The 27,587-nt window shown below is 28.8% G+C and overlaps 1 protein-coding gene across 1 annotated transcript; it reads left to right on the forward strand.

Annotated features, from left to right (window-relative positions):
- The first annotated feature begins 11,948 nt into the window (after positions 1-11,948).
- Positions 11,949-13,351, forward strand: LOC100208228 (caspase-3). Its single transcript, XM_065818752.1, has one exon. It carries the CDS (start codon positions 11,967-11,969, stop codon positions 13,317-13,319), a length of 1,353 nt encoding a protein of 450 aa, XP_065674824.1. The 5' UTR covers positions 11,949-11,966; the 3' UTR covers positions 13,320-13,351.
- Positions 13,352-27,587: the final 14,236 nt, after the last annotated feature.

Raw genomic sequence — 27,587 nt, forward strand, 5'->3', positions numbered from 1 at the left:
CGTGTCAAGAGCAACATTAAATACGTTCACCTCAAAACCCTTTGATTTGTCTTTGTGGAAGTTGGCTGTGTTCATTGACACAGTCATTCAAAAAAATCCTTTCTGATTGAAGAAGAAGGCAAACACCGTTGACTTATAAGAGAGTCTTAAACCAGAAATTGGTCAAGACAATGAATTCAAATGATTGAATCCACTCTTTGAGTACCTTACCTAAAGTTGTTTTATAATCTTTTATATCAAGTTTTTCAAGAAGTTTCAAGGACTTCAGTACTTCTTTTGGTCATTTCGAAAATGGCCGGACAGCCTCTATGCGCGCACTCTATCTTTTTTGGGGCGTTTGGTGAAGGGACTGGCTAGTTGCCTCAGTCAAAGCTTACCAGCCCATAAGTTTACTACTAAAAAGGTTATACAAGAATTGGATATTGCCAGAACAGTTCTTGACAATAGTAAAGGATTCTGCAAAATGAACACCAGTTAGATTGAGACTAAGCGCACTACAAGGCATAAGCTAAGCTTGAGAATTTTTCTCAAGAATGATGGCCGGCACTCCTCTGTATAAATTGGACATTTAAGTCCCGTTATTATAGTCCTGACCCGTACAGTTCTTTTAATCAATTTGGATCGGATCCAAAATGTCTATAATCAGCTTCGTAATGTAAGTACCCTTTTTTTCTCCAGATTTTCTACATTGAGAAAACGCTCTTTTACTATCCATTGGTTGTCAGATCTTAGGCGGACAAATCATAGAACGAAAGTGATTTGTTCCGTATGAAATAAATATCGGTTCTGCCATGCTTTTCTAAGTTACTCGAACGCATAATGTATAATAGGCTTAACAGCTACTTAACGATAAACAACATGCTCAACAAGCAATTTGGTTTTTAAAAAAAAATCACTCAGCCGATCACGCTTTGACCGAGCTAGTAACCCATGTAATAAATACCTTCAATGATGATTGTTTGACATTAGGAGTTTTTATTGATCTGTCTAAAGCCTTTGACACAGTCAACCATGTCATTCTTCTTAAAAAACTTGAATATTATGGAATAAAAAACAATAACTTACTTTGAGCATGTCAGATCAGAGCTTTTTTAAAGAATATTTATCAAGCAGAAAACTGTTTATACAATAAGAAACAGGTAAAACGTCCAAAAATATATTGACATGCGGAGTTCCTTAAGGCTCAATTTTAGGACCGCTATTATTTTCACTTTATATAAATGATTCATCTTTTACATCAAACTTATTAAATTTTATTTTATTTGCAGATGACTCCAACCTGTTTTATTCACATTGGGATATTAAAACGCTTTTTACAGTGGTTAATGAAGAATTAAACAAAGTTAACGAATGGTTTACATGTAATAAACTATCGCTTAACGCAACAAAAACTAAGTATATACTACTTCATAAACAAAATAAAACAGATAATCTTCCCCTAAAATTACCTGGTCTGAAAATAAATTAAAAAAAATGTTACTAGACAAACATTTGTAAATTTCTTAGGTGTTATTTTAGATGAAAATTTTTCTTGGAGGATATAAGCTCTCTGGAAAGAAAACTTTCAAGAAATATTGCAATAATGTATGAAGCAAAACCATTCTTAAACATGAGGTCTTTAAAAAATTTATATTTTTCTTTTATACATAGTTATTTAACTTACAGAAATATTGAATGGGCAAGCACAAATTACACAAAGCTAAAAAAAATTTATTCAAAACAAAAACATGCTTGCCGAATTGCATTTGCAACAAGAAATGTGCCTTGCGAGCCACTTCTAAGTAAGCTTGCATCATTAAACGTGTACAAAATTAATATATATTTAGTCTTACAATTCATGTATAAAATAAAACACGAACTATCTCCAACAATATTTAATCAATATTTTAGTAAAATAAGCCATAAATACCCCACCAGATTTTTCGGAAACAATTTTGTAACTCCAAAATTTAATCTAAAGTTATGTTCTTATTCTATTCAGTATCGGGAACCTTTTTTATGAAAAAGTTTGAAACAGATTGTTCATAATAAAAAAAAAACACTTTCGCAATTCAAAGCTAATTTAAAATATCATTTAGTAAATATGGATTTTAATATTCTAAATATTGCCAGTCTTTTTTAGAAGTTACCAAAATAAATTTATAATGATACATTAACTTAAACAACTTTAACATGTTAACTACCAAAAAACTAAAAATAATAAGAACATCAACTACTATTATTAAGAATATCAATGTCTTTATCACACTTTTTTAAAAATGTTTACTTTTGAATATTTAGTCTTGAAGTTTAAAAAGTTTTATTGTTTTGTTTCATGTAATCTAAACATGGAGTATCTTTTTGTAAATTTTCTTATGTTTATTTTACTTTTGACACTTTTATATATTTTATGTTGTTGTGGATGGAATTTTATTCATTTTATTATATAAACGACAATACGAGGCAACATGCATTTATATGGATGTGCCCATGTGTCATGTGCGTATGTGTGTATGTATATATACATATATATTTATAGATTTCATATCTTTCTTAACTAGGTTTACTTTTTAATTTTTTAGTACTTTTTTGTTTCTTAACATCTTCTGCTTGACGTTTTGTAAAGATTTTTTAATATTTTACGGACTTGTAAAATACGATTGTAATGGGGCTCGGTGATAAGGCTAATTGATGCCTTCTTCTTGCTCCAGCCATTTCTTTTTGTTATATTTGTACGTTGTATATATTCTTAATAGCGAAATAAATGAAACTACTACTACTACTACTACTACTACTACTACTACTACTACTACTACTACTACTACTACTACTACTACTACTACTACTACTACTAATACTACTACTACTACTACTACTACTACTACTACTACTACTACTACTATTACTACTACTACTACTACTACTACTACTACTACTACTACTACTACTGCTACTACTACTACTACTACTACTACTACTACTACTACTACTACTACTACTACTACTACTACTACTACTACTACTACTACTACTATACTACTACTATACTACTACTTTACTACTACTAGACACGTTCGGAGTTCCATCAACAATAATGGAAAAACAAATGGCTTTGTGGATCTTTTCGATAGTAGCAGCAAAAACAGTTTCACCACATGCCATAATAATCTCATTTTGAGTTCTCTGACTAAAATAGTGCGCTTGTATTCTTGTTCCTTGTTTTTGTCTCAAGAGTAGCTAAAAAATTACCATCATTATACTCGTCCAGCATGTTTGATGAACCTACACAAATATGAACATAATATGGAAATAAATATTACACCTATATTAATATTCCAAGCAACATTAAAATTATTTTATAAACATAAACTGCTATCACACCTCAAAAACTTAAATTTCTCGAAGCTAAATGGAGAGTGACGACCAAGACGCAGCGTAAAATTTTATACTACTTAGATGTCTCATTTCTTAATGAGTTTTTAAGTTCTGAATTGATCCCGGTCTGATTTTTCAAGGCTTCCAAGGCTAATTTCCAGACAATGTAGTGATTTCTGTGTTGAACATTACACTGGTGGTATTTAATCTTTTCTCCAAGCTTTTGTTAATTATCTTTTACTCCGCCATTGTACATCAAGAGGAAAGACTAAAATCCAGGGCCAAAATTATGCTTTTGTCCAAAACTAGAGCAGGGAAAAAGCTTCTGCAATTTCAGTCCAGATAAGCCAGTCTCTGTTAATCTGCTCTCCGTTGAAAGAAGTTTTGTAAAAAAAGGAGGAACTTTTTTGTTTGTAGAATCTCTAGGAACTTGAGATGGTTCATTTAGTATGACTAGATTGCGTTCGACTTTGGATGAAACCCTTTTCCACAAAACGAGGTTGTTTCTAACTGCTTGATTACCTAGTTGAATCGTCTCTTGATCCTAAATTCAAAAAAGCATTTGAGAATTGTGGAACATTTTTAATATCTGCAGATATTTAATAACATGTTTTCAGAATCTGCAGATATTTCAATACCTGCAGGTTTTTCATAAAATAAGAATGCGTCCCAACCTCACCCGATTATCATCTTCTTTTTCAGAGACCGTAATTAATTTGAAGGGGAAGATGGCTACTTAAGGGTTCATCAACGCTGTTGGTAGCATGGTCCATCTAAAATAGTATTGTTTTTAGAATTGATTTTACAGTTTTGGAATGAAATTATGAATATGAGATTGTGAATAAAAAAATAAAGCTTTTAAGCTATACCTTAGCTACTTTGTCGGACGTAGAGTTATTAGATGCCTTTTTTTTTGAACTTTATCAAAGCCACACTCTTTCAGTGTACGTTTGCTCTTTATTTTTTTACAACTTTTTCTGGAACTTTTTTTCTACCTTGGGACCCTGAATCATGCTTTCGAAAAATGGACATGACGTTTTTACTCTAAGATTGTGTTCTTTTTTTTAATAAAGTAAAAAAGTTTTTCATTTGTTTCGAAATCGAAATGAACTTTTAATATAGAATTTAATCCTCAAAGAGAAAAAGAATTAAATGCAATTTCACAATATCAAATTAATTGGAATAAATGTATTGAGAAAGAATATTTGAATAGTGTTGGAATTTATGTAACAAGACATTGATGATGTTTTAAAACAAACCTTTGGTTCAGATAAGTATTTCGTAATTCAAATTTTAACTACATTCAAATCGGAGCCATTGCAATCAGTCGCAGTTGCAATCACAAAAATAGAAATTGTGAACTTTTCATTTAACTTAACCTAAATTTCAATTTCATTTCATGTTATAAAATTCTAAAAATATTACAAAATATCTTACAAAAAAAAAATCTATTTTTCCTTAAACTTTTTGCTTAAAGTTATGCAAATTATCTTTTTTTTTACCCTTTGATAATTTGCCTGTTTGAATGTTTGTCGTTTGATAAACTTACAATAAATACATACTTCATTTATAAATTTAGGCTGGAGTAAAAAGAAGACATAAACTATCTTATCACCAAGCCCCGTTTAAAAGTTGTCTGTGTTTATATAAAAGCAAATAAAAACGATACACCATCTTTAATTTTCTCCCGACAATTTAAATTATAATTAACTTATTTAAAAGTTTTAAAATTTTTAAAACCAAAAAATTGTCCGTACATTTGATTTAAAAGGTAAAATTTTGTTTATAAATGATTTTTATATTAATATCTTGTACTTTTAGGTTAAATAATACTATAATAAATAAAAATAAACCTTTTCTTAACTACGTGGCTATGATGGAAGGAAAAAGAAAAGAATATAGTATTGACTTACGTAAACGAGTAATTTTTGATAGGGAAAATGGATTATCAATTAGAAAAGTTGCAAGAATGTTGAAAATACCACCAAGCTCTGTTCAATATATATATGGGAAAAGTATTTAAAAACAAAATCAGTGGCAAATAATGGTGTACGATGCAGAAAAAGATCACGCCAAGAGTTGACAGGTGCATAGTTGGAAAAATCGAGCAGAATAGAAGAAAAAATGCCGTAGAAGTATCAAAAGAGCTGGAAAATGAATTAAATATTAAATTATTGCCACAAACAATTAGGAACAAACTGCATGAAGCCAATTATTTTGCACGGACGCTTCGGAGAAAACCATTCATCAGCATAGTAAACAAGAGAAAACGGTTGCAGTGGGCAAAGGAACATGTTCTGAAGAATGATACATTCTGGAATATGATTATTTGGTCAGACGAGAGTAAATTTAATTTATGTGGAGCTGATGGTGGTGCAAAAGTTTATCGAAGAGTCGGAGAAGAATATAATGTGAAGTGTTTGAAGACAACATTTAAATTTTGTGGTGGAAATGCTATGGTTTGGGGCTGCATGAGTGCGTCCGGTGTTAGCAAAATTGAATTTATTGATTAGAAAATGGCTTAACACTTATATAGATCCATATTAGAACGGAATTTGGTGGCTTCGGCAGGAAAATTAGGACTCGGAACGGAATTTATATTCCAACATGACAACGATCCAAAGCACAAAACTGGATCTGTAACCAGATTTCTTGCTGCAAATGGCATTAACGTGTTGGATTGGGTTGCACAACCGCCCGATTTGAACCCTATAGAACATTTATGGTCGGTGGTGGAAAAAAAAAAAGAATGAAAGATTGAGCTCCAAAGAATAAAAACGAGCTCAAAGAATTGGTTTTAGATGTTTGGTCATCAATTAATCAAGAAATTACGTCTAAACTCGTCTCATCAATGAAAAATCGTTGTAGAGCAGTTTTTGAAGCTGATGGTGGTCCAACAAGATATTAATTTAATTTTAACTAATTTTAATTTAAAAATTAACAAAGTGTACGGACAATTTTTTTGTTTAAACTTTTAACTCTTTTCAAATAAACTTATATAACTTTTCATATATTAATATATTTTTAACTAATACTTAAAATTACTTTAATATTATAATATTTCTTTAAAAACTCTTAATTACAACTATCTAAATACTTTTAAATGTTGTTTTGATCAAATATAGATACTTTTCATTAATGTACGGACAATTATTTTGCCCACTGTATATTAATACATACACATTTTCTATATTATTGTTTAATAAGATATATTCAATTAGTGATAATAACAACGTTTTTTTAGAATTAGAATTAAACTTTGAATAATAAATATTTGAAGTCTGTTGTAATAAATTCCAATTGTAACTAGAGACTTTTAGATTCTGTTTTAAATTTCTCCAAGGAGTAGTGTATCTATGTATTAGTAAGTAGTAATCTATGACTATTAAAAATTTTAATAAATTTTTTATTGAGGGTTGCATGTAACCCCTTTGCCTGGGTGCCTAGGTAAAATATACCTAGTGACCCCCACCCTCTGGGCAGCCCTGTAAATATGTCACCCCAATTTAATCAAAAAATAGTGGGGGTCTCAGCGAAAGGTTTTTTTGTTAAAACTGCCGGTAGCCTAAGTCTTAATATAACATGCTGAATCTATTCTCGTCCACCGGTCGGAATTGAACTCATTGGGCGACAATATATTTATTCTATGGGCGAGGTTGAGTTAATTTAGTAGGTTGAGCAAAAAAAATTTATGCATATTCTACTATTTTAAACAATTGTAAATGTTATTACAATCAGAGAATAAACAGTGGAGAACATAGTTAAATTATAATCTAAAATTCACAATAAATGTTTAACTCGGTAGAGTTGCATTAGCAGGTTTGAAGTTGCAGGTTTGAAGTTGCAGATTTGAAGTTACCCTAATGATATTTATAAATAAAATGTTAACCATTTGGAACTCAAATTTAATTTATTTTATTTGTAAACAAAAAAATGTATACTTCAAAGAAAAAAACAAAAATTAAATATTTTTTAACGCTTAATAACAAACAATTTTAATAATTGTTAAGTTTAATTCAAATCATTAATTAGCATTAAAAAATTTGAAGAGTTTAAAAATTATTTTATACAAAAATGATAATTAGTTAACATGAAAAGAATTTTGATTAACACGAAAAAATTGAGGATAAAAAGCAGGGTTGTTATCTGTCAAATATGTCTGAGACATATTTTCTGCCGACATAAAATATGTTCCACATATTTTCTATCGACATATTTTGACATAATTTTATGTCTGAATTATTTTCTGCTGGCATTAAATATGTCAGACATATTTTCTATCGACATATTTTGACATAATTTTATGTCTGAATTATTTTCTGCTGTCATAAAATATGTCAGACATATTTTCTGTCAATATATTTTGACATAATTTTATGTCTGAATTATTTTCTGCCGACATAAAATATGTCAGACATATTTTCTGTCGACATATTTTGACATAATTTTATGTCTGAATTATTTTCTGCTGACATAAAATATGTCAGACATATTTTCTGTCAACATATTTTGACATTATTTTATGTCTGAATTATTTTCTGCCGACATAAAATATGTCAGACATATTTTCTGTCGACATATTTTGACATATTTTTATTTCTGAATTGTTTTCTGCTGACATAAAATATGTCAGACATATTTTCTGTCGACATATTGTGACATAATTTTATGTCTGAATTATTTTCTGCCGACATAAAATATGTCAGACATATTTTCTACCGACATATTTTGACATAATTTTATGTCTGAATTATTTTCTGCTGACATAAAATATGTCAGACATATTTTCTATGGACATATTTTGACATAATTTTATATCTGAATTATTTGCTGTTTGATATTCTTAAAGAAAAAATCAATCTGACAAATTTATTGCGCATTTTAACTTAATTTACAGAGTTAAGTGAAAATAGTTTAACAAATCTGTTGCTTTTTTGCAATCAATTATGCTTCATAAAACTTTTACTTTAAACCCTATAAGCAAACATCAGTTGTTTCATAAAGGTCTTTTTCTGCCCTTTTTAGCGATGTATCATTTGATAGTATTGACTAATATTGGCATTTATTGAGTTATTTATTGATTATGACTTATTTATTGATTATGAATAATATTGACATTGATAGTATTGACTAATATTGACATTTGATAGTATTGACTAATATTGACTAGTATTGAGGCATCATTTGATAGTATTTGATAGTATTGATTAGTATTGATTAGTATTGGCGCTTTCCCTTATTAGATTGTAAAAACCATCTCAAGGCGAGTTTTTATTATTGAAAGTGGTTTTTATTAGTATGACTAAACTTAAAATTATTTCTTTGATTAAAATAATAATAAAAAAAAAACTTTTTCAGTTATTTTTAATTATTAGTTGATCCTGAAAAAGATTTCATTATGAAAAATTGAATTCAAAAGATTCTATGAAAAAAACGGTTCACAGAATTTCAAAAAATTCGTGGCAAATTAAATTCATTTAAGCTGAAGAATTTGAAATATTACACAAAAGTTATATTCAGCTCATTAAATTCATATTAAGAAGACTAACCGGTAATAATTTATAACTAATTACGAATAATATACTTTTAGTTATAATAGTTATTATTTATTTAACAATAAAATAATTGACTATTGCATTATAACAGCATAATTATCTGCCATAAACTTGCATAAAATGTTTTGAGTGAAATATTTATTGGAATAATTATTTTTTTCGTTTTCCTTACGATTTAAAGTCAAAAATGGAGAATAATTTATTGAATGAATCAACCATTAGTTAAAAATAGCTAAAAATGTTTTTTTTTTAAATATTATTTTAATCAAGAGAATAATTTTAAGTTTAGTCATATTAATAAAAACCATTTTCAGTAATAAAAACTCAGCTTGAGATGGTTTTTACATTCTAATAAGGGATATCGCCAATACTAATCCATACTATCAAATACTATCAAATTCTATCAAATGATGCATCAATACTAGTCGATACTCTCAAATGATACATCGCTAAAAATACTTTGTCAATACTATCAAATGATACATCGCTAAAAAGGGCAGAAAAAGACCTTTATGAAACAAAAGATATTTGATTATAGGATTTAAAATAAAAGTTTTATGAAGCACATCACAGGTCAACAAAAACAAAATTTTTTTCTGATGCCAAGAAAACAATTTGTTTTTTATGTAGGATTTCTTATTTTGATTTCAAATATGCAACTCATTTTTTACCATCACGTCAAGTTGTAAAGATATTTGGGTTCAAATTTTTAGAATTTGGGGTAAAGTCCCTAATATTGTCGAAAAAAAAGTTGTTCAAAAGTATGTCAACCTGAGTCTCAAAAAAAGCGTATTTTATAGAGATTTTAAAGATGTTATTCGTTTGTAATAAAAATAAGTATTTTTTGTATTATTGCTGAAAAACATTTTGTTGACATTTTTTTAAAAGTCTTTAGCATTTTTTCAAATAATTTTTTTGTCAAAAAATTTTAAGGAAAAATTTTTATGTTTTCTAAAATCTCTATACTATCTTCTAACATACGCTTTTTTTGAGACCCAAGTTGACATACTTTTGAACAACTTTTTTTTTGACAATATTAGGGACTTTACCCCAAATACTAAAGATCTGAACCCAAATATCTTTACAACTTGACGTGATGGTAAAAAATGAGTTGCATATTTGAAATCAAAATGTGAAATGCAATCAAAAAAAAACAAGCTGTTTGCTCGGCACCAGAAAAAATTTTTTTTTTTGTTGACCTCCAATTATAATTGATTGCAAAAAAGCAACAAATGTTTTTGCTTAACTCGGTATATATGCTGACATAAAATGTATCTTACATATTTTATGTCAGCAGAAAATAATTCAGACATAAAAATATGTCAAAATATGTCGACAGAAAATATGTCTGACATATTTTATGTCAGCAGAAAATAATTCAGACATAAAGTTATGTCAAAATATGTCGACAGAAAATATGTCTGACATATTTTATGTCAGCAGAAAATAATTCAGACATAAAATTATGTAAAAATATGTCGACAGAAAATATGTCTGACATATTTTATGTCAGCAGAAAATAATTCAGACATAAAATTATGTCAAAATATGTCGACAGAAAATATGTCTGACATATTTTATGTCAGCAGAAAATAATTCAGACATAAAATTATGTCAAAATATGTCGACAGAAAATATGTCTGACATATTTTATGTCAGCAGAAAATAATTCAGACATAAAATTATGTCAAAATATGTCGACAGAAAATATGTCTGACATATTTTATGTCAGCAGAAAATAATTCAGACATAAAATTATGTCAAAATATGTCAATCGAAAATATGTGGGACATATTTTATGTCGTCAGAAAATATGTTTGAAAATATGTCGACAGATCTGCCAGACATATTATGTCGTAACAACTCTGATAAAAAGTTAAATAGACAAATAAACGCCCAAGAAGTCGAATAAAAGAATTTAAGTTAAAGATGTCGTATGAGGAGACCATTTGCAAAACTCGCTAAGTCCGAGTAAAACGATTTTGAGAAAAAGACGAAAAACTGAAATACTCATAGTTGCGCATCAATAAAAATTAAAATATTTTTGTCTCTTTAAGGACAAAAAAAGCTTTTAATTGTCCCAATATTTATATATATGTATATAAAAACTGGAATTGGAATTAATTCATAATTTTTACTTGTGTGACTTAGCGCGTTTTGTAGATGGGCTTCTCGTATATATGAGGAATATTCATAAATATATGAGGAATATTCATAATTTACAAATTATGATAACTTTAGAAATATAAATCGTTTATCGAAACGTCGTGAAGATAAACACAATGAAGATCAACCTAAAATATATAACTTAAGCTCTTCTACTTTTTCTATATAAATTTGGGATTAGTAAAGACAAAAAACTTCTAAATATATTAGTGAACAAGTTTATAATCACAGACACGTTTCAATTGCGTTTATTTAGATGTTTTAAAGAAATGAAAATATTTTTTTTAGTAATCGCTTGTTGTTTTAAAGTTTGCTTATAACTTGTTAGCTTTTTAAACTTAGTTTTAGCTTCATTTTAAAGTTTCACCCAATTAAAAGTTATTATATATATATATATATATATATATATATATATATATATATATATATATATATATATATATATATATATATATATATATATATATATATATATATATATATATATATATATATATATATATATATATATATATATATATATATATATATATTTATATATATATATTTATATATAGATAAATATATAAAGTTAAATATATAAACTTTTTAATAGCATTTTTTTAAAATTATCTATTTATAAAAGATATTGTAAAAAACAATATATTAGATATATTAACTCTATTTACTGTTTCTTTCTTTTTAATTTTATAAATTATTACATACTGCATATCTTATATATAAATCGTTTTAAAGGATTTTGTAATTTTGATTTAAATGTCTATACTTACTTTGAATAATTATGCAGAAAAATTTCTGCGTTTAAATAAATTATTTGCTAAATAATAAAGGAGGTATTATAATATTTTATTTTTCTCATACTCTAAATAAAGAGTTTATCTAAAAAAAAAAATGGGAAGCAACTTAACAAAAAGAAATCCTGAAAAAATTACGGTTGATGAGTTAGATACACCTTTTAAAATAACGGATGTACAGGAAACATTAGATTTCGATGAGAATACAATAATATTTCATGAAGATGGTTCTACGGTTCACGTAATAGTTGATTCTGCTGTTGACATAAAAATTGATACAGCTGTTGACGTAAAAGTTGATACAGCTGCTGACGCAAAAGTTGATTCTACTGTTGATGTAAAAGTTGATTCAGATGTTGATAAAAAAGTTGATTCTATTGTTGATTCTGCTGCTGATGTAAAAATTGTTTTAACTAATCCTCAGGGAAATGAAGTTTCCATTACAGAAAGTTATAATAAAGAATCTGCAACCCTAAATACTAACGAGTTGACTGATGGAAAGCGCAATATTAAATTTCCATCGGTTCAAAATGAAGCCAGCGGAAGTGTTTTTCAACAATCAGAAAGAAAAGACAGAGAGGGAATAATATTTTTACAAAGAACATATCTTCCAAAACAACCAGATGATAAATTTTTTGACTTGAAGAATAATTTAGATTCCGATTATTTTTACAAAATGGACACTTTTCCAAGAGGAATTTTAACAATAATAAATGTAAAGGACTTTATGGAATCTTCTGGTATGCAAAAATATCCTAGATCAGGTACAGATGCTGATGCAGAAAGCCTTTGCAATCTTTTTTTAGAAATGGGTTTTATAGTAGATAGATTTGATAATCCTACTTCTGCTGACGTAGTACGTATATTAAAAAATGCAGCAAACCAAAATTATTCTAAATTGAGCTGTTGCGTAGTTGCAGTGTTAACTCATGGCAATGAAGGAATAATATACTGCACAGATACATGTTTAAAAATACGAGATATAACGAAGCTTTTTCGCACAATAAATTTAGCGGGTAAACCTAAGTTGTTTTTTATTCAAGCTTGTCAAGGGTCAGAATATATGAGTTCCTTGGATCAAGTTGATGGACCAGGATCTTTACCGCAAAAAAGTAAAAAAGAAAAGGTTCTCAATCTTCCGTCTGAAAGTGATTTTTTGTATGCTTATTCAACTGTACCTGGATACTTCGCTTGGCGAAATGCTAGAAATGGTTCATGGTTTATTCAAGCTGTTGTATCTGTTTTTCGTGAAAATGCTCATAAAATGGACGTTCTTCGTCTTTTAACTCGTGTTAATGAGAAAATAAGCCAAAATAAGTCAGTTACCTGTGATGCAAACACAGACAATAAACGGCAAATTGCATCAGCTGTTTCTCAATTGCGAAAAGATTTATTTTTAATGCCGATATACGGACCACTTAAATCTTTGTCTAAAAATGAACAACACTAGAAATTTAGAAAATAGAAACTCAAAACATCATACATTTTTATCTAAATCATTTTTTAAAAATAAACAGACAAACATATGTAAAGCTAAGCAGTGGCGCGATTAAGTTCGCACCTTCGTAACATGCGGACTAGTCATTCTGTTGCAAAGTTGCCTAAACGTTTATTCTAAACAAAACAAGGTAGCGAAGTGAGGCTGCAATTAAGTAAAAACCAAACAGTCACACCAATTTTTAAATTAGGTGATGCAACTAATGTTATAAACTTGTACTCAATCTTTGTTTTGTTTACAGTATAGAGGTAATTCAATACAACATAATTTATAATCATAATACTTTAAATAATATACTACATAATAATGCTATATTCCAATTAACAATAACGGGTGTTTCCTCAAAAACGGTACTGCAATAAAGCATTAAAAAAATTCAAATTAATTTTATTTTGCTAACTAATGTACATTTAACATTGTTAATCAATTCTTTTCTGGTAATCCTTTAAAACGAACTGCATTCAATCTTTTTTTAGTTGAGCTTACAAACTGCTGTACTACCTCTGGAGTGATTTTTCTAAAAGAATACTTAATTCTTCCAGTTAAGTTTTGAACATTTTTGGCTTTCCACTTTTTCTTGTAGATTAAACCTTTTAAATAACCCCAAAAGTCTTCAATTGGTCTTATCTTAGGACAGTTAGTAGGGTCATCTTTCTTAAGGACATAATTGATACTTTCACTGTCCAGCATAACAATGATATTTTTGGCATAATGAGCCAAAGCTAACTCAGACCAAAAAACTTAATTGTCATCAGGATATTGTTCATATACGAACGAAGTCAAAATATTTTTAATGCAACTTTTTTTGTACGTATTTTTGTTAACAAAATATCCAGATTGCTTGATTACTGGTCTTGTCACACCTTGGGGCTAATTGCAAACCATAACAATACTTTGCTTTCAAATTTAACTTTTTTTGTACCTGAGATCTGGAGAAGCAATCTTAAGGTCTCTGGAGTAATACCCATCATTCCCAACAATTGTGGAGCTTGACTAAGTAAAATATGATTCGTCATCCAAAATAAATTAAAAAAAAAAAAATCTTTTTTAAAAGTGTCTGCATTAAGGGCAAGCGACAGCATTTTGGTGCTCAGACCGTTTTGCGATTGATTCTTGGTAACAATATTTAATGTTTGTCTTTGTTTTTAACAATTTATGAGTGTGTGATCAAGGTTTTGAACTTTTTGGCGCCTTTTCTAATGGTTCCTTTGGGATCATTGTTGAAATAAGCAGCAAGCTGGTTGACTTTACTTTTTGTCATTTTTGTACCATTTCTTTTAAAATTTTATTTTATTTTCAGCTCTCAGTCCACTTTACGTCTTTTAATTATACAATATACAGTTGTTTTCGGAACATTTTCTTTAAAATGGTAATAAGTAAACAATTTTCCTGTGTAATGTTATTTTTGTAGAACTTGTACACACGTTTTGTGTGAAAATGTTGTAATTATGTAATTACAAAACATTATGTAACTACAAAAAAAGTGTAATTAAAATTAAATAAATCAAAACATTATGTAAATACAACTAAAAAACGTTTTAATCAAAAATAATTAATCTTTAGTTAAAAAATGAGCTCAAAAAGTTATTTTGAGGAATATTTAAGTGTTTATTTATATAATTAAATGGAATGTGTTACATAAGCAACCAGAAATAATTTACAGTAATAAAACTGAGTAATCTAATTTACAAAATATAGCTTTCAACACAGTAAACCATTAAATATTTTTAAAAACTAGACCACTATGGAGTTAAAAACCAATTATTTTTATGGTTGCTAGAATACTTGATTAGCTGGAAGCAATTTTATTGAATGAATCGAAAGATTAAAAAAAAAAAACTAAATAACTTGTGAGGTACCTCAAGATTGTTTTATGGGACCATTTTTGCTTTTTTTTTTATATAAATTACTTATATTTAATGTGAAAAATATTATTTACTATTTTAATTGCAGGTTAAATACTAGGTTAATTGCAGGTGGATCTAATTTATTTTAAATAAAGATATTAAAGTTTTTAAAAAACTATTTAACGAAGAATAAATAGTTACGAAGATAAAATATGCTAGATAGTTATGAATAATAGTAACGAAGATAAAATAAGCGAGTCGTTTATAAATAAACCACTTTCATTAAATGTAGAGAAAACTAAGTTAATTCCATCAACCTAGTAAAGCCGATGATATTCCTCAATTATCCAAACTCTTAATCAACAAAATATCAATATCAAGAAAAAACCATATTTCCATGATATATAAAGTTTTTTTTAAATAATACATTGTTAAAAAAATGTTTTAAATGGTGGTGGGAAGCTTAATAATATGTAATATATTTTAACGGTACTATACCACTGACGGACTACATTTTTTGTCGTCAAAAGCGACTAAATTAATAATTAATAAAATTTAGTAAATTATTTAAAAAATGTGTATTTGCAAAATTGTTTGTCACTAATTTTTATTCGAGTTACACTTAACGTTTGTTAACACGTTTTTTCTTTTATGTACCGTCAAGCCAATTTTACATGTGAAGAATGCAGGAAACATTTCGTTCAAGGAGCATTTGTTGCGGAACAATGTTTCGCCAAACATTGCTTGTGTGAACGTGGTATTACAAAGCGAGGTTAACTTTTTTAACGCCTAATTTAACACCCTGTATAAACTTTTTTACCGGCTAATTTTTTTAAAGTAACACCGGATTAGTAAACATATTAAGGAATTATAGCAGTTTTAATTTATATTATGTTAGTTTTTTGGTACTTATACATCAAAACGTTACCGATAACTGTGATATTCAGTCTTTATTTTCAAATCATGGTTCCATGAGTGTCTAATATGTAATACTTACAATTTTTGTTATAATTGTAATATTGCTACAAATACCATTTTCACTTTATAGAACGAAATATTGATTTGCTATGCACAAGTCTACAAAGTCCATGGATTACGAAAGACCTTCTAAGAAGAAACAAAAACTGTATGGAAAATATTTAAAAAAAAATTATCAAAACGAAAAAAATATATAAAATTTACAAAAACCTGTTCGAAAATCTGAAAAAAAAAAAGCTAAAAAAAATTATTTCTCAAATTTATTACAAAATAATATCGGAAATAACAAAAAAACTTGGGATAAAGGAAGTGAAAGGAAAAGAAAAGAAAACTCGTTATTATACTTTACCAAAATATTTATATACTGAGGATGAAAAGAACAATAATTAAGAAAAAAAAAAGATACTGCAGACAGTTTTAATAATTTTTGTTTAAACGTGGGCGAAAATCTAGCAAACAAAAAACACCAGGAAAATTTTTTTTAAAATCATATCTAAAAGTAGTGGACTATGTAATGGATGAACTTAAGGTATCGCCTGATGAACTTGAATTTGCTTTTAATATGATAAAAACAAACAAAAGCGCAGGTCTGGATGATTTAAGCTCTTGGTTTGTTAAAGAAGTTTTTTATATAATTGAATACCTCTTACTTATTATTTTTAATTTTTTTTAAAAAAAACAACGTTTTTCCTGACCTCTTAAAGAGTTTTTCCTGACCCCTTGAAACTAGCTAGAGTGGTTCCAATATTTAAAGATGGTGATAACTCAAAGTTATCTAATTATAAGCCTATTTCAATACTCCCATGTTTTTTAAAATTCTAGAGCGAATAATGCATAATAGGCTTTACAACTATCTCACAACTCACAAAGTTTTAAGTAATAATCAGTAATAATCACGGATTTAGAAAAGAGCACTCGGTAGAACATGCAGTAATTAAATTAGTTAAAGAAGTATTAAATGGGTTTAAAAACAATTAATATACTCTTGGAGTGTTTATTGACCTCTCAAAGGCCTTTGTACTGTGGACCATGATATTCTACAGTACAAACTTAAAAGTTATGGAGTCAAAAATAATAACTTTATATGGTTTTGTTCATATCTTAAAAATCGCAAACAATGTGTTTCTAATGACAAAAACCTACACTTAATTAGAACACATTTCCTGCGGAGTTCCACAGAGTTCTAATGAGAAACAAAAACTAAGCTATCATATACAAAAAAAAACAGTGAAATCTCAGTAAAATAATATTAAATACTTTTAAATAAAAAGTGTTACATTTTTTTTTCCGAATTCAATACAACTTAAAATTAAAAAAATAGAAAAAATTTAAAAGATAAGTAATGATGAGTAATGTAAAGTAAAAAAAGATAAGTAATGATGTAAAGGGTGATATCGCATTTTAACAAAAAGAAAAGTTAAAAAATAAAAGAGAATAAAATAAAAATTAAAAATTAAAATAATATTTGAGATACGTCATAATCAAGTAAATGTTTTTTTTAAAATACTTATAATAGTATGAATTGAAATTGTAGTATTATTTGGGAGAAATGAGTTCCACAAATGTGACCCTCGATAAGTTATTGAGAGATCGGATTGTTTTAACAAAGTTTTTGGTACCTGATAATTAAGTAAAAAATGCTTTGTTTAATATTTATGATCTATAATAATAAAAAAGGCCTTCAAAAATATTAGGCAGCATATGATATTTTTATCTAAACATGAATAAAGGAATATTATAAATATTTAATAGATAAACATTCAGCACTCCAAGCTTTCTAAGCAGTGGATTGACACTGGTGTATTTATTAGCATTTAATATAAGACGGCTTGCTTGTTTTTGTTTTTTTGTAATACACGTTAGTGTTGACGGATAAGTGCTTGACCATGCAATGTTACAATAACTAATATAGCTATGAATAAATGAAAAGTAAACAAATTTTAATCAGTTTTATCCCACACATATCTAGTTTTATACATAATTTCAATACTTTTTATTAGAATGAGTATAAAAAACTTGAGTATCGTCAGCAAAAATATTGAAGTTTAGTATACTAAATGATAAGTAAATATCGCTAATATAAATAATAAACTATAAAGGCCCAAGAATAGATCCCTGTGTTTGACCGACCGTGAGTGCATTTTTTCAAAAGGTTGTCATCACTTAATTCTTCAAACTCTTTCTTAATAATATCATACATCCATACTGGTAAATTAACTTTTGGTGTGTAATTGCTGTTAACTGAAGGGTTTCCTCTCTTCCATTTACAACAGCTATCAGGACCCGCTGGACATAATACGTTGTGATGAAACTGATCCGGAAAATTAGTGCTATGGTAAAGAACTGCGCGAATGTTTTTTTTCATTTCGTATACCTTTTCATTTTCAGTTAAAGAATTATTAGCTGCAGCCTGTCAAATAGCCATACCAAAATATTTTTGTCTTTTATTGACTGCGCATTCTCTCAGTTTTCCAGTTAACCGATTCTCTTAATGCTTATCTTTTCTTCGGTTACGTAGTCTTATACCAATGCAGTTTTGTATATGACCAACACACTCTAACCGGTTCAATTTAAAACTTTCCATATGGAATACTGTTAAGAACATCATTAAATGCAGAGAAATCCCAATCTCCCAAATAATATTTATGAATTAAATCATTTTTTTCTACAGAGCAATTAAATATCTTTACAACTCCAGCACTTTCCACTGCTCCTGACGATGCTGTGTGATTTAAGGAGCAAATATAATTAGCCTTATATTCAGTATAACCTGGGTCATTCTTATTTTATTCCCACATTCTACATCCCCTACAATATGTAATTATACTAAGTTAAATGTTACTGTGTTTCGTGACGCCAAGTGGTTTTTAATTAAAGTGCGTTTATATTGGATAGTTGTTGGTAATATGCTTGTACGGTTTTGTATGTAATTGCTAATGTGCTCATGTGGTTAATGTGAAATTGTAAATATGTCTATTGGGTTGTAATGGTAATATTTGAGGTATAAATTAGTATAAATAGTGATTATAGTTTTGTAAGAGACAAGTTCTTATTGGATAAAGAAAAGGAAACATCTTGACCTAATGTGATATTTCTGAGAGAAAACTACAAGCAAACCGGCCAATGAATTCAAGTATGAAATTATTCGATATATTTGAAACATATGATGGAACTTCAGATGCTGCGGTGCGGATGCAAAGAACACAAGTAGTAGCTGAAATGCAGAACAAAAAGCTGGAGCTACTTTTTCCAATTCTTCTTAGAAAAACTGCGTACTCGGTTTACGCTTTAAGCATTGAAGATAAGCAAGATGCAATGGAAGTTGAGCAAGTGCTGCTAGCAGCGTTCTCATTGTATGTTTACAGTGCATATGAGCTTTTTATAAAGCGGAAGTTATACGATGGAGAGAGAGTTGATGTGTTTTTGGCTGATTTGAAACAATTGCCTTACCTTGCGACATTGTATAAAGAGACAGTACGTTTGGCATTTGTTGTGGGATTGTTGAGTTTTTATCATCACAGTTTCAAGCAACAAAGGACCTGATCAATATTATGTTACCAAAAGTAAGAGCTTCTTTGAACCACGTGAAGATAGACGACAACAATGCCATTTACGACGTGTCTCAGCATCAAGCTACAAAAAATCCTTTAGTGTGTTACAGGTGCTAAGGGTTTTACCACATTGCGAAGAACTGTTCATTTGCAAAGAACTTGTCTCAGAAGAAGATCTTTTGATGTTTTAAATGCGTAAAAAAGGATATATGGCTTTAAAATGCTTGAAGATACAGGGAAATAAGTAGGAGCGAGGGATCTGCATAACCTTGCTTCTGAACAAAAATGGAATCAGCGCGTTATGTATTATTCATTAAAAAGTTAATGGCATGGTAGCAACAGATATGGTGGACACAGAATGCTCATAGACAGTTCTGAATCACAATTTTTTGTCCAAAAATTAGAATAAAAGTTTAAACTCTCCAAAGGTGGTAACTTTTGAAGGTAAAGTTCATCAGTGTATTGGATCCGCGACTGTGAATGTCAAGGTTAAAGATATCAAAATATGCGACAAAGTTATTTTGGTGAATTTCCAACCTTTCGGAGTTGATGTGATGCTTGGTATGAGTTCAATTAAATTATTGGAAGGAGTTTTTATTTTCCCATCAGGAACATCGAAGTTTGGGTCCAGTTATTGCAGTTTCAAACAAATATGAAGTAAACAAAAGTGAACTTAAAAAGAAAGATCACGAAGCTGCTTTTAATGGTATGGAATTGAGAGTCAAATGGAAATGGAGAGATGGAGATGGACGCGGTATTAAAACATGCTAAAACGGAATACAAAAACAAACTTTAGTATTGGATCTAGCGGAAATGGTTACTTGAGTATAACGAAAACGTAATGGGGCCGCCCAAAGGACAAATTCCTTTAATGGCAGTGATTCAAACAAACAAAGAAAATAAAGACCGGCCTGTTTTGGATTGGAGAGAAGCTAATAACTTCATCGACGTGTATACAAGAGATTCAGATGTGTGTATTGATAAATTAAGAAGAATAGGAAACAAACCAGCAATTATGGATCTACGCAAGGCTTATCTCCAGCTGAAAACTGAGGAACACCTTTGCCAGTTCCAAACGGTGAAATTTTACAACAGGAGATATTGTTTAACACGACTTGGTAAATTGAGTATACACAAGAGAATTGGACATTTTGGAGTGAGTAGAATATTGAACTTTGTTCGTGAAGTACTTCCAAATGCAACTAAAAACTAAGTTCAAATGGTATTAAAAAATTGCGAGCCGTGTCAGTCAATAGATCCAGCACCTGTACAATGGTCGAAAAGTACCTTGAATGTTAAAAAAAATTGGGAGAGATTGGCCATGGAGATTACGCATTTTGGAACTGACAAATTTCTTAGTTTAATCAATTGCGAACCTTCAAGATACGCTTTGTGGCGACAACTGTTAAGCTCACACGGAAGTGTTGCCATAGTTCGAATTCTCCTTCTTATCTTTTGTGAACGAGGAGCGCCATCCGAAATATCAACAGATAATGAGGCAACGTTTAAGACTGAAGAAATGACGAGTTTCCTTGAAAGTCGGAGTGCGTATCACGTTTTGGGTCACTTATTACACTGAGGGGAACGGAATTGTGGAAAGAAATCATTGTACAATAAAAAGAATAGCAGAGCGGTCTAAGATATCAATACTGGAAGCAGTATATTGGTACAACGTTACCGTCGACAAAAATGGCGTACGATTGATGGAGAAAATATATAGTTATGAAATTGTCATTAAAGGATTAAGAAAAAAAAATCTTCTGGCAAAAAATAGTACGAACAAAATATTAGGAATAGGTGATAAAGTTTGGTTGAAACTACCCAATGAAAGTGCTATACCAAGTGGAAACCAACGACAGTAACCACGTGAAACATATTAGATCTCGATGTGAAATTCAGCCTCTATGCTTCATTCCGGACGTGGAAAGAGATATGGGCAATAATTGCAAAGAAGTTGTTGAAAACAATCAGGACCAAGTTGAAGGAATTGCTGACGTGAGTGAAGTGAACATCGAGGTCGAGGATAGTCCCCAGGAAATACACATACTTTAGCTAAGACGTACTCTAGAGCAATGCGTGCCAAAAAAATTTATTGGTTACTGTTTATATGATCCTTAAGGGTCAAAGAGGAGTGTAACTATATAAAGTTAAATGTTACAGTGTTCCATGACGTCAAGTGGTTTGTAGTTAATTGTTGTTAATATGTTTGTACGGTTTTGTATGTAATTACTAATGTGTTCACATGGTTAATGTGAAATTGTAAATATATTAATGTGAGTTGTAATGGTAATAATTGAGGTATATGATTTAGTATAATGAGGTATAAATTATGATTATAATTTTGTAAGAGACAAGTTCTCATTGAGTAAAGAAAAGAAAACATTTTGACTTAATGTGATATTTCTAAGAGAAAACTACACAATACTTGCAAAAGACTTCAAAATCAATATATTGTCCTTCTGATATCGTGGTTGCCAAACCATTCAGTGAAACATATCCGCGTTTTTTCCATGAGCCATCTGAAAAAACTCTGATTAGTTTTTTTCCTGGCCCAATATGTTTCTTTTTAACTTTATGTTTAACTTTTATTGCTGTTACTATAGTAATACTATATAATATAGTAATATAGCTATTGGTTAGAAGACTCACATAACAGCGGTTTAACTAGGCATAATTAAAACGAAATAAACAAACTTGTTAAAAATTATTTTTTATTGACTAAATAATTAAATTAGACTTAAATGCGTTTTCAAGATTCACTTTCTTACACCAACTGAAAGCAAAACGACAGATAAATAAATAATAAACGAGTGTCGGGTGCGCCATTTTAATTCATTGATGTTAAAAAGTTCTTTTTGCAACAATCTAGCTTTCTAAATGCCAACAAATGGCATTTAGAAAGCTAGATTGGACTTCGATATTTTAGAAATTATTGATGGCCACATTGACACAGTTAAAAAATATGAGTTGCTAGTCTCTCGTTATGAAAGTCCTGCTGCAAGAACTTATTTCGTAAGTTTTATAAACAGTTTAAATTCATTTTGAAAACGCTAGTATGATTGTATAACAGTAGGTATTCATTTTGGAATAATCAAGAGGTTTAACAACTAAATATTTATTTTATTGTTTTAGATTCATTTTAGCTTAATTTAGTTACTTTTGCTAAAGAAAATTGGTGGAACAGAGCTGGCAAAAACCACTGCATATGTTATGTTGCAACGTTACAAACTTTTAATGTCAAACTTAAACATAGATGGTACAGGAAATTTCGGAAACTTGTATTCAAAAAACCCTCTGTATTCAAAGTTGTTCTGTGTAATTCCAATTTTGATTGAATGAATGTACATTTAAAATGCTAACTATTTTAGCCTAATTTTTTGCGGTTTCAAATCAAGTTACGAAATCAGACGATAAGGATACGAATGTAGAAGATAATGTTGCACAAACAGGTGCAAGATGAACAAACGGTAGACGGTATTCTAGGAAGATTTTTGATAATGCTTTAACCAGAGTAAACAGTGATCCAAAATATTTGTTTACGAGTTTAATAATTTTATTAGAAATCTTTGACTTAATCTTAATGTAATCTTTTATTTTCTGCTAATGAGATTAAATTTAAAAAATATGTGATAAAAATTGTTACTAAAAAATTTTCACTGCAAAAAAACTTCATCATTTAATTTTTTTAATTATCAAAATATAAACAAATATAATGCACAAACACTTTTTCTCTAAATCTCCACTATTTGAAAACGTTTTATTCAAGCTTATAACTTTATATATAGTTTTATAAAATAAAAGTACCGTAAACCGGGGTTTACTTTTTTGAACGTTTTTGAAATATTTTTACTTGCTCTTCCTTCACTATTGACAATATTTGAAATTTAACAAAATGAATATCGGGACTAAGGTTGACTCTTGCATAAATCAAATTCAAAATAATACTTAAATAGAAGGATTTTGTATAATATTAATTTAAACAGTCATTCAAAGTTACCCTACAAATGGGGTAACTTTGAAATGCGTTTTTTTGTAAAAGCAAAACCTATTCAAAAACGCATTGCTTTGTTTTAAAATTTAATAAAAACAAGAGTCTTGTTTCACATTAATTTATTATTGCTAAAATAATATAATATTGTTGTATAACAAACACCTATTTATTGTATTTTATTTTGTTTTTAATTAAGTTTTAAGTGAACTAGAATAAAAAAGTTTCATTTTCATCAGTTTTACTAACAGACTATGGAGAAAAACTTCAAAAAAAACAACAAACTTTTAAACAGTGCAAAAGTAATTTTTTCTTTCCTCTTTGAGCCTGCTTTTTCCTTCATATCAACATGAAACAATTGTCAAAGTACATTAATTACTGCTTGGCTTACTAAAAGTACAAAAACCATCGGGCAATTGATTGAAGTTGATACTTATATCTAATGAGTAAATCCCATATTTCTTTGAAAACCACTAAGCTACTAAGTTGCTGATTACCTTTTGATCTGACAAATACAATGTTTATAAGTAAAGAAACAACAAAAAAGGTTTATTTTTGTAATAGTTTGTGCCTTTTTTTGGAACATGAGGTTTTCGATGGATCAAGAATTTTCCTCTAATACTTTTTAATTTTGAATCTTGTTCAAAGTTACCCCACTATGTAGTATGCGAAAAAATGTATACAATAAAGTATCTTATGTTATAGCAATGTAACATAACTATAGTAGGCTAACAAGCTTCTTTAGGTTTTACATGCTTAATAAATTTATAAACAAAAATTATGCAAATTAGGCAACAAGCTGCTACACTAGCTGAAGCAGTGTACAAAGTATTCTGACTAATTTATTTAAGAAAAATATCCCAAATATTTAATTCGTTTTTTAAGGAACAATGACAACCAATAAACAAATTAAAACTACAAATAATTAAATATAAACTATTTTTAACAGTTTAATATTTAAAGTTTGAACAGTTTTATATAAGTTCTTGCCATAATTATAACTTGAAAAAAAAAAGATTTGTATTCTAAGTTATCCCGCTATTCAAAGTAACCATTACGGTATAGTATAAACAGTATAGCATAAAAGTATACAAACATATTATAATAGTAAAAATATAAAAACAAGACCAGGTCTTTTATAACTATATCTTCATAAATTTCATTACTTTTATAACTGTATCTTATTTATAAATTTCAAGACCTATATTGCTCTTATTACTTATTCAAAGTTAAAAAGTTATAACGTAATTTTAATTTATATAAGTTTTAAAACTTAAATATATTGAAATTACGTTAACTAAATCAAACAAACTATTAGACAAGATCTAAAAGTTTAATATACTTTTTACTTAGACACTTAACTTTTACTTAGACGCTTTTACTTAGACGACTAAACGCTTTATATACGTTAATTAGACTAGATCAAAACTTAAATTATTTAAAATCTAAACGCTTTAAGTACGTATAATAATCCTATAATAGACGTCTAAAATACGTTTGAATATAGAAGTTTTATGGACGTTTGTTCTAAACGTTAATCTAGATTTCATTCTAAACGGATAATCGCCAAATCTGAACATTTTGTTGAAACGTTGTTTTCACGTTTAATAGACGTTTGTGTGTTTACTAAATTATTCTATATTTTTGTCAAACCATGCTGACCTTCTAAACTAATGCGTAACTAACCAAATTTGACAAAAAAAACTAATGCTAAGACCAAGAGAAAGGGCAATTATAAACCTAAGTTTGTGTTGCTAGGGGCTGTTGCTATGGTCAAGTTGTCTGTTAAGGTAAAATAAAGTAGAATACCTCAAAAAAAACTCAAGGCATGTTAAAACAGACTCCAGAAACGTTTACAGCTATGTTAAACTACTATAAATCAAAAGAAATCTCAAAAACCAAATTTTAATGAAAATGTATATTTTTTTAGTGGTGAACTACCTTAACACTGTTTAATTATTCAGTTCCATTATTTAGCTTCTCAATGAAAATAATAAATGTAGCGTATCATCCCAAACATCTTCTTCCTCAGATTATGTTAAAAAATTTTATGGATACTCCAGAAAATTAACTGATTGGATTGTTTGCAAGGGTAATTATTTTTGTTGTAACAGAAAATATAGTTTATGATTACTGTTTGAGATTTTTTTGTTATTATCTAAAATAATTTAGAAACTGAGGCGTTAAATTGGCCCAATTTTTCTTTTTAACGATTCATTCTTGTAGATAATGATAATGAAAATATAGAAGATGTAGAAAAACTTGCATTTTTTATCAAGTGCTCACATATAAATACATGCTTTGTACACACAAGTGCTCGTACACATATACATACATGCTTTGTACACACAAAGTTAAGGAGTGAGAAAAAACTAGAAAAAAATTTTGCCTTAGATAATTTTAGATCAAAACTGAATTACCCACATTGTCTACCATATCAAAAATTTATCCAGTATTTTATAAACTGAATTATAAATGTATTAACTTGACTGAATATTTTTTTTTGCTGTTTCTAACATTAGCCATAACGAAGAATGGTGAAATTCATTTAGTTATATATAACGATCGCATTGAATTAAAAAGCTTAAGGAAGTATTATTAATTCAACTAACATTAGAAACATTTTCTAATGTTTGTAGTTTTATTTCACAAAATTATTTTGTTGCTATCATGCGAAGTAATAGTTCCGAAAATGTCCTTTTTTTAACGTTTTATTATAACATGAAAAAACGATACCTTACACTGTTAGAAAATTTTAGGGTGTATCATTGATGAAAACACCCGAAAAAATACATTTGAGGGGTGATAGTACATACCAATGTGATATCATTCCAAGTATTTTTAAAATCCAGTATTGGCATCCGTGAGAGAAATTTGCATTTAAATATTTGCTTAAAACAGAAAAAAATGAAATCATTGCTTGAAAAAAAAATGAATTAAACAACCAAATACTGCATTTCTTAAGGTTTAATTTGAAACAGATAAGCATTAAAGTTGCACTTGATAAAAATTGAGTGTTTTTTTTTTATTTTTCACAGCCCTACAGCTTAAAATTTGTCAAAATTATTATTGTTTTCTGTTACGGTTAAACTTGAATTTTTTGTGTTTTTAGTTATTTTGAAAAATATTTAAGTGAAGAAATTAAAGTTTTGAAATGCCAAACAAAGCAAAATCTCACACTGAGTGCCGAAACTTTGTTTGCATTCTTTGCATGTCAAAAAGTGACCGATCACTGACACCCTTTCTGATAAGCAGACTGACAAAACATTCAGCAGAACCTTTTGACTTAAATGATTATAGACTTCCACATGGGATGTGCACAAACTGTCGTTTCCATCTTCAGAAAATTGATGAAGGAAAGGGTAAAAAGTCTTTTCCTAACCTCTATGAATTTTCTTCCATCCTTGTGAAACAACCCACACGAAATTCACCTGATTGCAACTGCATTATTTGCAAAATTGCAAAAACCAATAGAAAAACACCATTACCAATGACCAGCAATGTTATCCCAGAGAGAAGCCCTCCCATAGTTCATATGAGATGTTCACATTGTCTTACAATAGTTGGACCAGGATTACCACATCATTGTACCCCTGTAACAAGACGGGTTAACCTACTAAGGCTGGAAAAAGAAGACACCTAAGTTGAAGAGGTTGTGGCTTCTTCTGTGTTGAAAACACGTGATTCATCACCCAATGGTACCGTGCGACTTTGCCAAGCAAGTGGAGGTCCTAAATTACCATTCAAACTTGATATGTCTACTTGATTAATTTAGAAATTATTATTTTCTTGTTTATGCCTTAGAAAGCCAATATTAATAAATTTAATTATTTATTTATCATTTTTTAAAAATTGA

The sequence above is a fragment of the Hydra vulgaris genome, chromosome 15, assembly GCF_038396675.1.
Source record: "Hydra vulgaris chromosome 15, alternate assembly HydraT2T_AEP".
NCBI lineage: Eukaryota > Metazoa > Cnidaria > Hydrozoa > Anthoathecata > Hydridae > Hydra > Hydra vulgaris.

Bases quoted from the DNA above. Each gene is read 5' to 3' on its own strand.
- LOC100208228 (XM_065818752.1), top strand. From the start codon at position 11,967: ATGGGAAGCAACTTAACAAAAAGAAATCCTGAAAAAATTACGGTTGAT.